The following is a 14,222-nucleotide window of genomic DNA, read 5'->3' on the forward strand; positions in this document are numbered from 1 at the left end:
GTGAACATTACATGAGCGTAGCGTTTACCGTGGTGAAGTGTTGAATATTCACCCAGCTGGGTTTAACGAAATGAAAATCCGATGTTTCCTAAACGTGCTGTCACAGATGATCCGACCATCTTATAAAAAATGTAAGCATATGCCAAGATAACTGAGGTTATATAGCTGATTCTGAGCTAAACATATTTGTTTAATTTCGAAGTTTTTATATTTAAACTTTATGATGAAAGGCCGCGGCGGCCACACACATAGCAGCTGTTGCGCTCGCCTCTCCATGTTTAGGTTAATGAGCAGCATGAAACAGCTTGACTGAATCCGGCTCCGCGCAGCGCGCACTGGAGCGGAGGTTTCTTTGCGGGGGGGGGACAGGGGAGTGGAAGTTTTTTGGGCATTTCATTCATTTATTTGTCCAAAAAATAAACATAAAATAAAGATTGTCCACGAGTCTTTGAGGCTCGAGTCGAGTCAAGTCTCAAGTCTTTGAGGCTCGAGTCGAGTCAAGTCTCAAGTCTTTGAGGGGCGAGTCAGAGTCGAGTCGAGAGTCTTGTTTTTGGCCACTCGAGTGCGACTCGAGTCCGAGTCCCTAACTCGAGTCCCCATCTCTGGCCTGAGCATAGCAGCAATGTATGTATACTGTGCATGTTATACTTATACTGTGCATGATATACATATGGACGTTAAGGTGCTTAGAGGAAAAGAGCACAATAAGAAAGACAAAAAAAGTCAGTGCGTTATACATGGGATTAAGGTGCAAAAGGTCAGTGCGTGTCCACCTAGGGTGGACTGACCCTAGTATAATCCGCAAGTAGCTCCATGAGGGAGTGCAACAAAAAGTCATTTGTACCTGGTGTAGTCCACAGGTGTGTCCGAGGGGGAGCTAAGTCCAAGTCATTGTCCCTGGTATAATCCACAGGTGTGTTCAGGAAGAGCCAGAAAAGTCTGCACCGCCTGTTGTCAGGCTGCTGAACAAGGCCTATGCCTCATTCAGGCTTATGCCCCATTCAGCATTCTGACAGCAGCCGGATTAAAACTGCACCAGTACCTGGTGGTGGAACTCTTGATACTGCGGTAGAGCCCCTTGCCCGGTCGCGGTCGTTGTAGGGGTTTGAACAGTCTGTGACTTGGGTGGTGCTTGTCCTTGATGATGCGCTTGGCTTTGACCACGCACCGCTTTTTGTACAGTTCCTGGAACGCTGGGAGCTCGATTCCCATTATCCGCTCTGCCGATCGCACTACTCGCTGTAGGCTGATCTTTTCTCGGGCAGTGCAGTTCCTGTACCAGGCCGTGACACAGCCTGTTAGGATGCCTTCAACAGAACTGTTGTAATACAGCCTGAGGATGCGATGTCCTACTCCAAGCTTCTTCAGGCGGCGGAGCCAGTACAGTCGCTGCTGAGCCTTTTTCCTCACGTGTGTGCGTCTCCCATTTGAGGTCCTCCTCGATGTGTACTCCGAGGAACTTGAACTCGCTGACCCTTTCCACTGCAGCACCGTCGATGAGGATGGGCGCATGGTCTCTCCGCGGCCTCCTGAAGTCCACGATCAGTTCTTTGGTCTTGTCGACGTTAAGAGAGAGGTTGTTCTCCCGGCACCAGAGTGCCAGTGAGTTGATCTCCTCTCTATAGTCAGACTCGTCGTTGTTGACGATTCGGCCTATCACTGTCGTGTCGTCCGCGTACTTTATGATGGTGTTGGAGACATGTGTGGCTATGCAGTCATACGTGTACAGGGAGTAGAGGAGAGGGCTCAGCACGCATCCCTGGGGTGCTCCGGTGTTGAGGGTCAGGGGGTCGGATGTGATGCTGCCCATTCTCACCACCTGATGTCGGTTGGACAAGAAGTCCTGTATCCAGTCGCACATGCTTGGGTGTAGCCCTAGGTCTCTGAGCTTTTTGTCAAGTATTGCTGGGACAATGGTGTTGAATGCTGAGCTGTAGTCCACGAACAGCATACGTACATATTTGTCCTTCAGCAGCTTGTTGTCCATGTGCGAGAGGACGGTGTGGAGAGCCATGGCAATAGCGTTGTCGGTGGATCTGTTTTTGCGGTATGCATACTGCCACGGATCCAGCGAGGCAGGTAGCGTGGAGCTGATGTATTCCCTCACCAGTTTCTCGAAGCACTTGCTGACGATCGGGGTGAGAGCGACAGGTCTCCAGTCGTTCAGGCATGTCACTTTGGCCTTCTTGGGAATGGGCACAATGGTTGACATTTTGAACCCTGCAGGGACCACAGCCTGGGAGAGGGAGAGGTTAAAGATGTCAGCGAAGACACCCGCCAGCTGGTCTGCACATGCTTTAAGGACCCGGCCTGGAATCCCATCAGGTCCGGCTGCCTTGTGGATGTTGACCCGTGCGAAGGCTGTACGCACTTCTCTCTCCGAGATGGTTAGAGGGTTCTCCTCTGCTGGTGCTGCTGATGGCCCCGCTTGGCTGGCGCGGTTGGGGCTGATCTCAAACCGGCCGTAGAAAGTGTTCAGTTCGTTGGGGAGGGAGGCAGGCGGGTTCACCTCGCTTCTGGTTCTTGTTTTGCAGTCTGTCAAGGTGTGTACCGCCTGCCATGTGCTCCTGATGTCGCCATTGGTATGACAGTGTGGTCATACCAAAGACTATAAAAACGGGACCCAATGCCTTCCTGCTTGGCACTCAGCATCAAGAGTTGGATTGGGGGTAAGTCCCTGTGACATACTAGCATCATGTCCAGGGGGAGTACTTGTACATCAAGCCGCCTCACACTACAGAAACAGGAGATAGGCTCCTGCCCTACGGGTTACATGGCTCAGCAAGCCTTACTTTACAATGCCTGATCATGGTAGTTTCTTGATTCAATATAGTTTAACATTCAAGCACTGTTGAGACTTTGAACTGTAACGTTATCCATGCCAGCTGAAGGAGGTTCACGTGTTGATTGAATCTGGATTTATAGTGCTCTGATCAAAGCATGCACACACACACACACACACACACACACACACACATACACATACACATACACATACACATACACATACACATACACATACACACACTCTCACACTCACACTCACACACGTCATAGCAACAAGCTGAGATTTTCTCTGAATGGACCAGAGATAGATAGGTAGTGAGTATCAGAGTGCCTAGGGGTGGGTGTGTCGCTGCCCTGCAACACACACCCACCAAGACTGACTTTCACACAACACAGCAGGCGCAACTAGAATTTCATCACATTTGCATCTATGTCAGACAGCGCCGCACTCTCTCTCTGTGTGTGTGTGTGTGTGTGTGTGTGTGTGTGTGTGTGTGTGTGTGTGTGTGTGTGTGTGTGTGTGTGTGTGTGTGTGTGTGTGTGTGTGTGTGTGTGTGTGTGTGTGTGTGTGTGTGTGTGTGTGTGTGTGTGTGTGTGTGTGTGTGTGTGTGTGTGGAGGACCAAATGTGTGCGTGTGACTATACTTGTGAGGAGGACCAAATGTCCTCACAAGAATGGTAGAATATGAGAAATGGCTGTTGTGAGGAACTGTTTTCCTGGTCCTCACAAGAAAAATTGTTGTTTTATGGTTGAAAATAAATTTTTTGAGTTATATTTACAATTATAGAAAGATTCAGGTTAGGATTAGACATTTAGGGGTTAGGTTTAGGGGGTTGGAATTACAGTAAAACACGATTTATACATAGCTGCATGCCAGTGTCATGCACCGAAAAATTGCTACAAGCTTGCGAGCTTGTAGATCAGCTATTTTTTGGCTAGCTTACAGTTAAAAATATCCAAAGAATTGTAAGAATGGGCAATTCATAAAATTGTCGGCCTAAAATGTTAATGTACTCACTAGTATAGTAATACAAATGTGTGTGTGTGTGTGTGTGTGTGTGTGTGTGTGTGTGAGAAACTGAAGGATCTGACCTTTGCCGCTGTGTGAATTGTATCTGGCTGTTGTCAAGACTGTCACTCTTCACATTACATAATCACCTGAACGCAAGTATTTGAGAGATTTGCAATGATCTTTTGCATGGACAGTTCAGAAACCTGCCTACCAGTGACATCATCAGTGGGGATTCCAAGCTAATAGAAACTATACAGCCTTTCTCTTCCTGGAAAGTTAGCGTGGAATACAAGGAATTGTTGTTTAACCCATTCAGACCGGGAACGCATCTGTGTCACTTTAGATTTCTTTTGGCTATTCAAAAATAGCAGATCTACAAGCTCATAGCGCGGCTATGAGCTTGTAGATCTGCTATTTTTGAAAAAGAAATCGTGAAAATGTGTGCAAATCTTTGAATATATAATATACATTTTTAACTCAATTCTTTGCTTCTGGAGGGGGTCCCTGGAAAAAAATATTTTAAGAGGAGCGTCGGTGGACAAATACATATAATTTTGGGGGTCCTTGACATGAAAAAAGTTTGAGAACCACTGATTATAAAAAAAAAAAAAAAGTTAGGATTTAGAAGACATTTGTAGAATCCCCAGAAGCAAAGATTTGAGTTAAAAATGTTCACTTTAAAAATATATATATTCAAAGATTTGCATTTTTTTTCGTGTTTAAGAATAAATAAATGCAGATATACAAGCTCGAATATCTGCTATTTTTTAATAGCCAAAGAAATCTTAAAATGACACAGATACCTTCCCGGTCTCAATGGGTTAATAATAAATAAAAGCGAACATATCTTTTTAACCCATTAAGACATGTAATGAGGCCGATTCTACAAATGCCTTCTAAATCAGTAGTTCTCAAACGTTTTTGTGCCAAGGCCGCAGACCCCAATCTGAAAATGTTTTTTTGCCAGGAACCCCAAGTAGAGAAGATTTGTGTAAAAAAAAAATATATATTTCAAACACTTTAAATATTTTGTATGTACAAGCTCGCAGCGCGGCACGAAATGACGCGCTGTGAGCTTGTATATCTGCTATTTTTTAGAACCATTGTCCTAAACCACTGTTCTAAGAGTTTTCTGAAAAATGTATGTTGCTATCTTGCTATACTACAATCTAAAATGACAGATGTTTTCCTGGTTTTCATGGGTTAAATGACCAAACCTGCCTACCGATGATGTCACTGGTAGGCAGGTTTCTAAACTGTCCACAGCCCTCGTCTGAGACACAGAGTGAGTAGACAGAAATGGTACCATAACGAAAAAACATCACATGGATGCACCTGGGACGTATCATCAGTGTTGTAGCCTGGGGTCAACAGGTGTTTCAGGTCTCGCAAAAACATACATACACCCTCGCCCAGGTGACCCAGCCGGGGTTGATCAAGCCCCGACTTACGTCCCAGGTAGCTACCCACGGTCAGCAGATGTGCGGCACGGCACGAAGTGACCCAGCCAATAGCATTCGTTATCCGGTTGCTTTTCGGGGACAGGACATTCCAAAATAGTGGATTTGAATTAGCAGAAAAAGTGTGTTCAAAACGGGTCTGTAGAAAGTCACTGTTCCCTTCGTCCATATTTGTTTTTACAGTCTGTGGTCAGTACTGTGCCACACATACAACACAGAGGATATTCGAGACATAGGTCTGCTTCCATCAAAGGTCAGAGCAGCGCTACACAGGCTAATTAATGCTAACCAGTCATGTTTGTATCCATCAACCAAAAGCAATGATTCCATCTCTCCTCTGACTCACTGTCATTGTTGCGCTTGTTTGTCCTGTATCGTGTTAGACCCTGGTTCCAACTGCACACACTCAGAGTTATACATGGATAATAGGGGTGGGACGATATGGGTACCTCACGATACGATATATATATCACGATATTAGGCCCACGATAACAATATATATCACGATATTCGACGATATTCGATATATTGTGATATCACGATATTCAATATATATTGCAAGAAATTTCACCAACGATATATCACGATATATTGCGATATCACGATATATTGCATGAAATTTCACCAACGATGTATCACGATAGTCCTTGTATTCAATTCATAAACACATAAAATAGCACCAAACAGTTCAAAATCATCATTACACAAATACAGAGTAGGAAAAACAACGTATCACAAACAAACAAAAAAAATAATAATATCGATATTTTTCGGCAGTATATCGATTAGTTATCACGGGAGAAAGTATCGCGATATATCGCGATATCGATATATCGTCCCACCCCTAATGGATAAATGAATAACAGATTTTTACTTTGTAGAAGACATGGATAATTGGAAGTCTGTAACAGCTGAGCAGTGGCGTAAAGTAACTAAGTACATTTACTCAAGTACTGTACTTAATAAGTACCCAAAGAAAAAGTAATTTTGAGGATTTTTACTTTACTGTAGTATTTCCAATTTTCAGTGCTTTTACTTCTACTCCACTACATCTCAAAGGCAAAAGTTGTACTTTTACTCCACTACAATTAGTTTAAAACTTTAGTTACTAGTTACTTTTCAGATATACATATATTATATATAATATTTTATAATATAATAATTATAACACATATATTAACTACTTCAGCCCTTTTTTATACCTAGGCTGTTTGAAAATAGCAGATCTACAAGCTCACAACGCGTCACATCGCAACGCGTTGTGAGCTTGTAGATCTGCTATTTTCAAACATCTTTTTTTACTTTTGGTACTTTAAGTATATTTTGATGCCAATACTTTTGCACTTTTACTCAAGTAACATTTTGAACACAGGCCTTTTACTTGTAACAGAGTATTTCTACATTGCATTATACTTTTACTCAAGTAAAACATTACACATAGTACTTTTTCCACCACTGCAGCTGAGGTGCTTATTTCCGTCTGCAAACATTGGCACGTTCTCTTTACTCGGCATAATCGCCAGGATCTCACACATTTCGGTTTTTGTGTGATTATTGTTGTGACCCAATATGATTGCAGCAGTAGTTGGGTTGCTGTAAAAAAACAAATAATAATAAAGCAGGGGTAAAATACTAGTCCAAAGTCCACTACCAATACTGATTGCAGTGTTCAGCTTGACAGCACATTTTGATTTAGTTTTAGTCATAGCCTTTTGTCCTATTTTAGTCATCTGAAATGTTTTTAGTCTAGTTTTTCACATTTGACTTGATTTAGTAGACTAAAATGTATTTTGGCAGGCCATGATGGCGTCGCAATGCCTGATTTATTCTTGGCTGCATGGTGAAAATACGCGGTGTGAGCTTGTAGATCGGCTATTTTCAGCACGTGACACGTGACGCGCAACCAAGCATAAACTGCCCTTTTCGCGTACTTTTATTTGTCTGTCCGTCCGTCCGACAATAATTGGGATTAGACGATGATGATCATACGCTGAGGAAGGCCGGGTGGGCCGAAACATTTATGAGCTGCTGCCGGGGGGATAAGATTTGAATAAACAAAGAGCCTTGCTGGTATTGTGACAGGCCTAGTTGTTGAAGCAGCTCTCTGCTTTCTGGGCAGTCCAGCCTTGGCTTGAGGAATCGTCAAGGATGTGGTGTTTGTTGTTGCAGCAGCGTTTCATTGAACCAGAACTGAAAACGGGAGGGGCTTTGGATCAGACCATTTCATCCATCCATCAATTAATTCATTAATTAATTTATGGGATCATTTTGCAAGCATTCCTCCAGCCATTTTATTAGGTTTATAATCAGGCAGGGTCTGAATAGTGTCGCGGTAATTGCCAAGGTTGGTTGAAATGTGATCGTATGCTTAGTGATCGGCCCCCCTTTCCCCTCTGCCCTCACACTGAGGACCACTTTCGTAAGCTTGTAGATCGGCTGTTTTTCAAATGCTTCCACCACAATAGGGATTCTAGGGTTCAAGTGGTTAATGTAAAACAAAGAAAAAGTTGCTACCACACAAAGATTTGTCGGCACCCCCGGTAGTAACACTGAGGACCCCCTAGGGCACTGTTTACCAAACAGTGGGTCAGGACCCATTTGTGGGTCGTGGAGACGCGGACCCATTTTTATGGCGAGTAAATAATCATTTTTTTCCGTTATCTAATTATGTAATTAAAAGATTTTCAAAAAAATCTTCATTTTTCATGAATTAAAAAGAAAAGTATTTTTTTTTTCAAGTGCATTTCCTTAATCGTAAAAAAACAAAATTCCCTAAAATAAATTAAAACTCTTTTTAAGAAGTAGTTAAAAAAGCTGATCTACAAGCTCACAACACATCACATTTTGTGACGTGTTTTGAGCTTTCCCACTAGTTTGGGACCCGGGGAGACATCAAATTTCTCTTTTAGGATCTCGAGTTAAAAAGTTTGGGAACCCCTTTCCTAGGGGGTCCCGGACCCCCATGTTGAAGACCCCTAATAGGTCTAAGTTGTTCTTCTCCTTGTTGTCTATCAGATGTGGAGGTGAGAAGGTCCCTGGCCGCTATACGCCGTCATGATGGAGGGCTCCACAGAGAGGAGCTCTGTGTTGGAGGAGGAGCCGGACACCACGTCTCACACACATGAAGAAGAGGAGGAGGAAGAAGAGGACATCTGTCTGGACAGTGGAGATGACGAGGCAGAGAAGGAGGACCCAGAGCAACGTGCTGCACAGGTAGGGCTGTCACCATTATGACATTTTACTTGACGATGAATTCATTGTCGCTCACATAATTGCGATTAACCCATTAAGACCGGGAACGCATTGGTATCAAGATTTCTTTGGCTATTTATTTGACAAATCGTGGAAAATTTGTGCAAATCTTTGAATATATATATTTTTAAAGCGAACATTTTTAACCCAAATCTTTGTTTCTGGGGGTCCCTGGAACAACATATTTTGAGATGGGGGGTCCGCGGCCAAATACATATCATTTTGGGGGTCCTTGACATGAAAAAGTTGAAAAAGGAGAACCGCTGATTATAGCATCATAACTTTTTTCAAAAAACTGTTATTTTAGAAGACATTTGTAGAATCCCCCAGAAGCAAAGATTTGAGTTACAAATGTTTGCTTTAGAAATATATATATATTCAAAGATTTGCACAAATGTTCACGATAAAAAAAAAAAATAGCAGATCTACAAGCTCATAGCGCGGCCCTCGGTGCCGCGCTATGAGCTTGTATATCTGCTATTTTTGAATAGCCAAAGAAATCTCAAAATGACACAGATGCGTTCCCAGTCTTAATGGGTTAACAATTTTGTTGCGTTTCTGCCGTTGAACATTATGAATACAAAAGTACATTTCTGTTTGGCTTTTAGTCTTCGTGAACTGAAGTTGCACAGGGCAGATATGACAAATAACTTGCATAAATGAATAACATAACACTTTCAAAACCTCTCCATCCGCTATAGCTTCAAGATGAGGTTTCGCTTCATAGGCTGCCGGCAGAGCCAACCCACGTCCGCAGTTGTCAGTACTGCTCCCGTTTCCGCTGCAGCGGGAAAAAAACGATTTAAACGCTTGTTTCAACGCATCGCTTAAATTTTCTTGAGCGCTAAAATTTCAAACATCTGAGAGCAGTGAGGACTACCTTTACGTTTTGGATACGATGTGCGGAAAAAGGTAAAAATCGGTACTGTTGGCTACCGTTCGCCGGTGTCACACTCTGCCGGTAGCCTATAAGCGGGACCTCAAGTCGGAGCTATCGTGGAGGGTGAGGTTCCAAACGGGGCTAAATTGTGCACAGGTCAATATGGCTGCAACTCTCCATTAATTTCATAGTGATTATTATTCATTCTATCCATTACTTGATTGATTCATTGAATATAACCGAGAAATATTTGTATTCTTTTAAAACAACTTTTTTATGTATCAATGAATTGATAAACATCGTAAGCATTATTTTATACTTTGTCGCACACCAGTGTCATGCAAACATTTTGAAAATAGTGTGAGATTGTAGATCCACTATTTACAAAAATTATGTTTTCATATTTTTTTCTATTTACCTATCTATATTTACCTATAATAATTACCTATGACCTATAATACCTATATTTTCAGATAATGATCGATTATTTCATTAACACTACCACCGCCAGGCCCGTAGCCTACGGGCCGATAAATCCAACCGTAAAGCGCCGATCCTGTAGCCTACGGGCTGTGGTGCTTTTTCCTTTTTTTTCTGAAAAAAAAAAAAAAAGTCAATTTTCTATACGGCACATTTCATTGTAACACCACCGGAAACGGAATTATTCGGGATCACGTTTTGCCGATCCCGTCGGCCTCCATTCTAAAGCGCACACTAAAACGCTATTTTCTTCGATTGTAGTTTTTCTCCTCGCTGATCACTGTTTAACACATCCACCGCCAAGGGCTAATCTCATAATGTACTCACCAGTGCCAAGGTTTTATTGTTGTTTTTTGTTTTTTTCAGGTCGCCATAGGCCCCGTTAAAATCCTTTAGATTGCCCGATCCAATGTTTGTAAACAACGGGCACATGTCCTGGTGTCTACTCGTCGAGACCGCGTGTCAAACGGAGCCGCCATGTTTGAGTTCTGATCGTTTAAGTTAACATGGGAAATGCGAGGATGAAAAACTACATGTCCTGTACAGCTTTTACAGGGGTTTATGTGTACGACTTAGAATGGAGACAGACGGGAAACAAAAAACGTGATCGCACTTCCGGTCCGATCGGGTGGTGTTACACTGAAAATGGTCCCCCTAGAAAATTAAAAAAAAAAAAAATTTCGAAAAAAAGGAAAAAGCACCACAGCCCGTAGGCTACGGGATTGGCGCTTAACCGTTGGATTTAACGGCCCGTAGAACTACGGGCCCGGCGGTAAATGTGTTAAAGGTATCATGACATTCATTTTCACTTTTTTTATTTTCAATGTTTTATTTGGGGTTTTATGACTTCAATTACACCCAAAAAACCTGAACTTAGAACATTCAGTGGATTTTCTGTGGTCTGGGGTTTTCTGAATAACTAGGCTGAAAAGTAATCTGAGCTTGGCCCTTCGACAGTGAGGTCACAGTCGATTAATCCCGCCCACTCTCCTCCTCGCCCCTCCCCTCCCCTATCCTTTCCTTTGGGGGGGGGCGGAGCAGAGGCGATGATTGACAGGCAAAATCCCTCACCAGTGACACCCGCAGGCAAAGATTTCTTTTTTCATTGCAGTTGAAAAGGCTTTAGAAATGTGAGAGAAAAACACCTGCCATGGATCACTGGAATTGAATTTTCACTTAAAACTTTTTGTACACTTTTGAAGGACCAGGACAAAGACTTTGAATGTGGTGTAAAAGTGAATGTCATTAAACCTTTAACATAAACCGTTCTAACTACAACATGGCGGCTCCGTTTGACACATGGTTTTCACTGGTAGACGCAGGGAGATCTCCGCGATGTATACAAACAGTGCACAGCTCAATCTTAAGGATTTTAACGAGGTCTATGGCGACGTGAAAAAAACAAAAAACAACAATAAAACGTTGGCACTGGTGAGTACATTATGAGATTAACCTCTGGCGGTCAATGTGTTAACATTATCGATATTTTTTTATAAACATATTAATTGATTAGTTTGATTTACTATCGCACCCCGTCTACAGGTCAACAGTGAAGCCACCGAGGTCACGAGCGGAACGGAAACCCGGACGGAATCGCCACGAGCACCGAGTCTGAGTCGGGCGGAGGCAGAGGGCCGGGGTTTGACTCTCGAAGAAGAAGACGACGGTAAAGACGGCGGTAAAGTGTCGGTCGAAGACCACCTACCGCCGGCGCCCGTCGTAGCCGTCGCCGCCAGCATGCCGGACGAGGTGGTGGAGAGCTCGTCGCCGTCAGTTCTGGAAGGGACGTTAGAAAGCTCACTGACTCTAGGGATGGTTCAAGACCCTCCCTGCACCGCTGCACTGCAGCCGCTACGCTTAGTTGACCAATGTGCCGCGGAGCCGTCGCTAGCAAGCGACCGTGGAACGGCCGCCACCACCCAGCCGCCATCTTCTTCTTCTTCTTCCCCCTCGCCTGAACACTCGCCCACTAACTCCACCTCCACCTCGGGGATCTCCAACGGGCCCTCCACCCCCGGGTCAGACACCGGAGTGGCGTCCAGCCCGCAGACCAAGGTTAGTATTTACATTTTACAGGGTTCCCACGGTCATGACATTCCTGGAAATATAAAAAATATATAAAAACTGTTAAGTTTGGAATGAATCAAATGTTTTAGAAAATGTTTGGATATAATTAACATTTTGCTCATAAAAAACACAGTTTTGAAAATTCATTGTTAAAAATTCATGTACATTGATTTCAATGGACAGGTGGCGCCAATTTGGGAGGTTTACTTTCAATGGGGTGACGTCACGTTCTCTTTCTAAATAGACGACCGGAAAATTTGTTTACGTCCACATACAGTAGATACCACTGGCAGCGTCACTTTGGAGCAGTATTATTTATTAACCCCATTTCTGGAAGAACAGGGCACTTATCCTGCTGTTATTGACTTGATTAGAAATATATCATTTTGTTCTAAATATCCACAGGTTGACAAACTAGACATAGCTAATGTTCTGCACACTTTATTTTATATTGTGTAGACAGAGAATCGATAGCCATAGACATTGTACCCAGAAATACCGCCAACATGTTAGTCTTAATCTATGAATTAAACTGACACAGACTAAAACTATCCTTAGTTTTGTAAACACTACACAGTTTCATTTAATTATAGTTTGGTCTGATAAAGCTTCATTCAATCAGAAACACTCACGTCAAAGTAGATTTAACCATTTATTGCAACAAATGGAATACAGTTAAGCTTGGTGTTAAAGGCTCCGCTGAATTTTGTCGAAGCAGCATGCTAAGCAAAATCAGGGAATGCTAAGCAAAACCCCCATAGGGATACAATATCAAACAATAAGCAATACATTGACATATTAGTTTGAATTGGCAGATATAAATGATAATGACAGGTATTTGAGCCTATGCCAGACTCTAATCAAAAGGTGGAGGCTGGGATGGAGGAGGCAGCTAGCAGAAGTGGTCAGGCAGCAAGACCAGCAGAGACCTAGTGAATACGAACCGTATTTAAAGGAATCTCTTTGCTAATGCGTGAGCTGTGATTGGAGTATGACTGTGTGACGTAATGACCAGCAGAGGCTGTGAATGGGGAATATAAAGCTGATGTTCACATCAGCTGACTGACAGCTGATTACAGCTTTGGCGTGCAAGACTTCCGTGTCCTGCATGAACTAACGCTATGCTTCATTTATTATTTATCTTATTATTTATTAATTAACATGTCATCTTGTCCAAGTTGTATGGTAGAGTATATTAGTACTAGCCTGACGCTCAGCCTGATTTTCACTTAGTTTCACTGGGCCGGTTAGATTTCCAACCGAGAAAACCCTGCCTTTCTACAGCATCACCACTCACCAGACCCTGAATGCGAGGCTAGCGATTCAGGGGCTGGAGCCAGGCTATGTTAATACATTATAACTTATACAATTGGGGTGGTTGTATTTTGTCTCCCCGCTCTTCTATTGAGACATTTAGATCGTGTCAAAGGTCATGTCTCACCTAGGCACAGGATCTGACACGAATTTTGACCTGATGGTCAAGATTCAATGTATCCCTTGAGCAAGCAGGCACGCTAAATTACCTCAATGGTAAAAAATACAAAAACAGCACATGCACAGGAAAACGGGTTCAAATCCGGGCTAGGAGAGGAAAGTTACAGCTTTAACTAAAAAAAAAAATTATTTTATTTTTTACTATTACAACCCTGCTGTAGACGCCGACCTCCACCTCTGGCGCCCTGCGGAACAGCAGCTGCTCGTCCAGCAGCCCGTACGACACGGACTGCAGCCGCAAGCTCATGTCTCAGATCCAGCGCTGTGCCTCCCAGGAGTCTCTGCTGGACGAGCTGGAGTCCGAGCTGCTGGGCTGCCGCGCCGGGCAGCACGGGCACCACGGGCGGCAGCCCCCCGTCAACGGTCTGCCTCTGGAGGACCAGGAGGGCTCCATGGTGGTCTTTGAGAAGTGCGCCCAGCACAAGTACGCGCAGCAGGAGAAGGCTATCAAGAGGTGAGGAGGGGGTTGCACTGCACAGATGAGAAGAATAAACCTTGTGTGTCCATGTTGCATCTTTTAATGTTTTTTTCTTTTCATAAATGAATGCCAGATTTTACACTTCATGTTATGTCAGTATCGCACGGAAAATAGTAGATCTACAAGCTCACAACGCATTGCATAGTTTGCCATTTTTGTTATATTTGAAAGTGTTTTAACCCATTAAGACCTGGAAAGCATCTGTGTCACTTTAGATTTATTTGGCTATTCAAAAATAGCAGATATACAAGCTCATAGGGTGGCACCGAGTGCCGCGCTATGAGCTTGTAGATCTGCTATTTTTGAAAAATC

The 14,222-nt window shown here is 43.3% G+C and overlaps 1 protein-coding gene across 2 annotated transcripts in view; it reads left to right on the plus strand.

Moving 5' to 3' along the window:
• ccdc186 (coiled-coil domain-containing protein 186) overlaps positions 1–14,222 on the plus strand; it is a 106,816-nt gene that overhangs the window by 6,425 nt on the left and 86,169 nt on the right. For both annotated transcript variants that reach the window (XM_080454452.1, XM_080454453.1), the window contains exons 2-4: positions 8,275–8,472; positions 11,414–11,926; positions 13,594–13,886. In XM_080454452.1, the coding sequence (XP_080310578.1) occupies positions 8,314–8,472; positions 11,414–11,926; positions 13,594–13,886 (965 nt within the window). In that variant the 5' untranslated portion in view covers positions 8,275–8,313. The remainder of the gene's footprint in view (positions 1–8,274; positions 8,473–11,413; positions 11,927–13,593; positions 13,887–14,222) is intronic.

This window comes from Gymnoscopelus braueri (assembly GCF_963280865.1).
Source record: "Gymnoscopelus braueri genome assembly, chromosome: 17".
NCBI lineage: Eukaryota > Metazoa > Chordata > Actinopteri > Myctophiformes > Myctophidae > Gymnoscopelus > Gymnoscopelus braueri.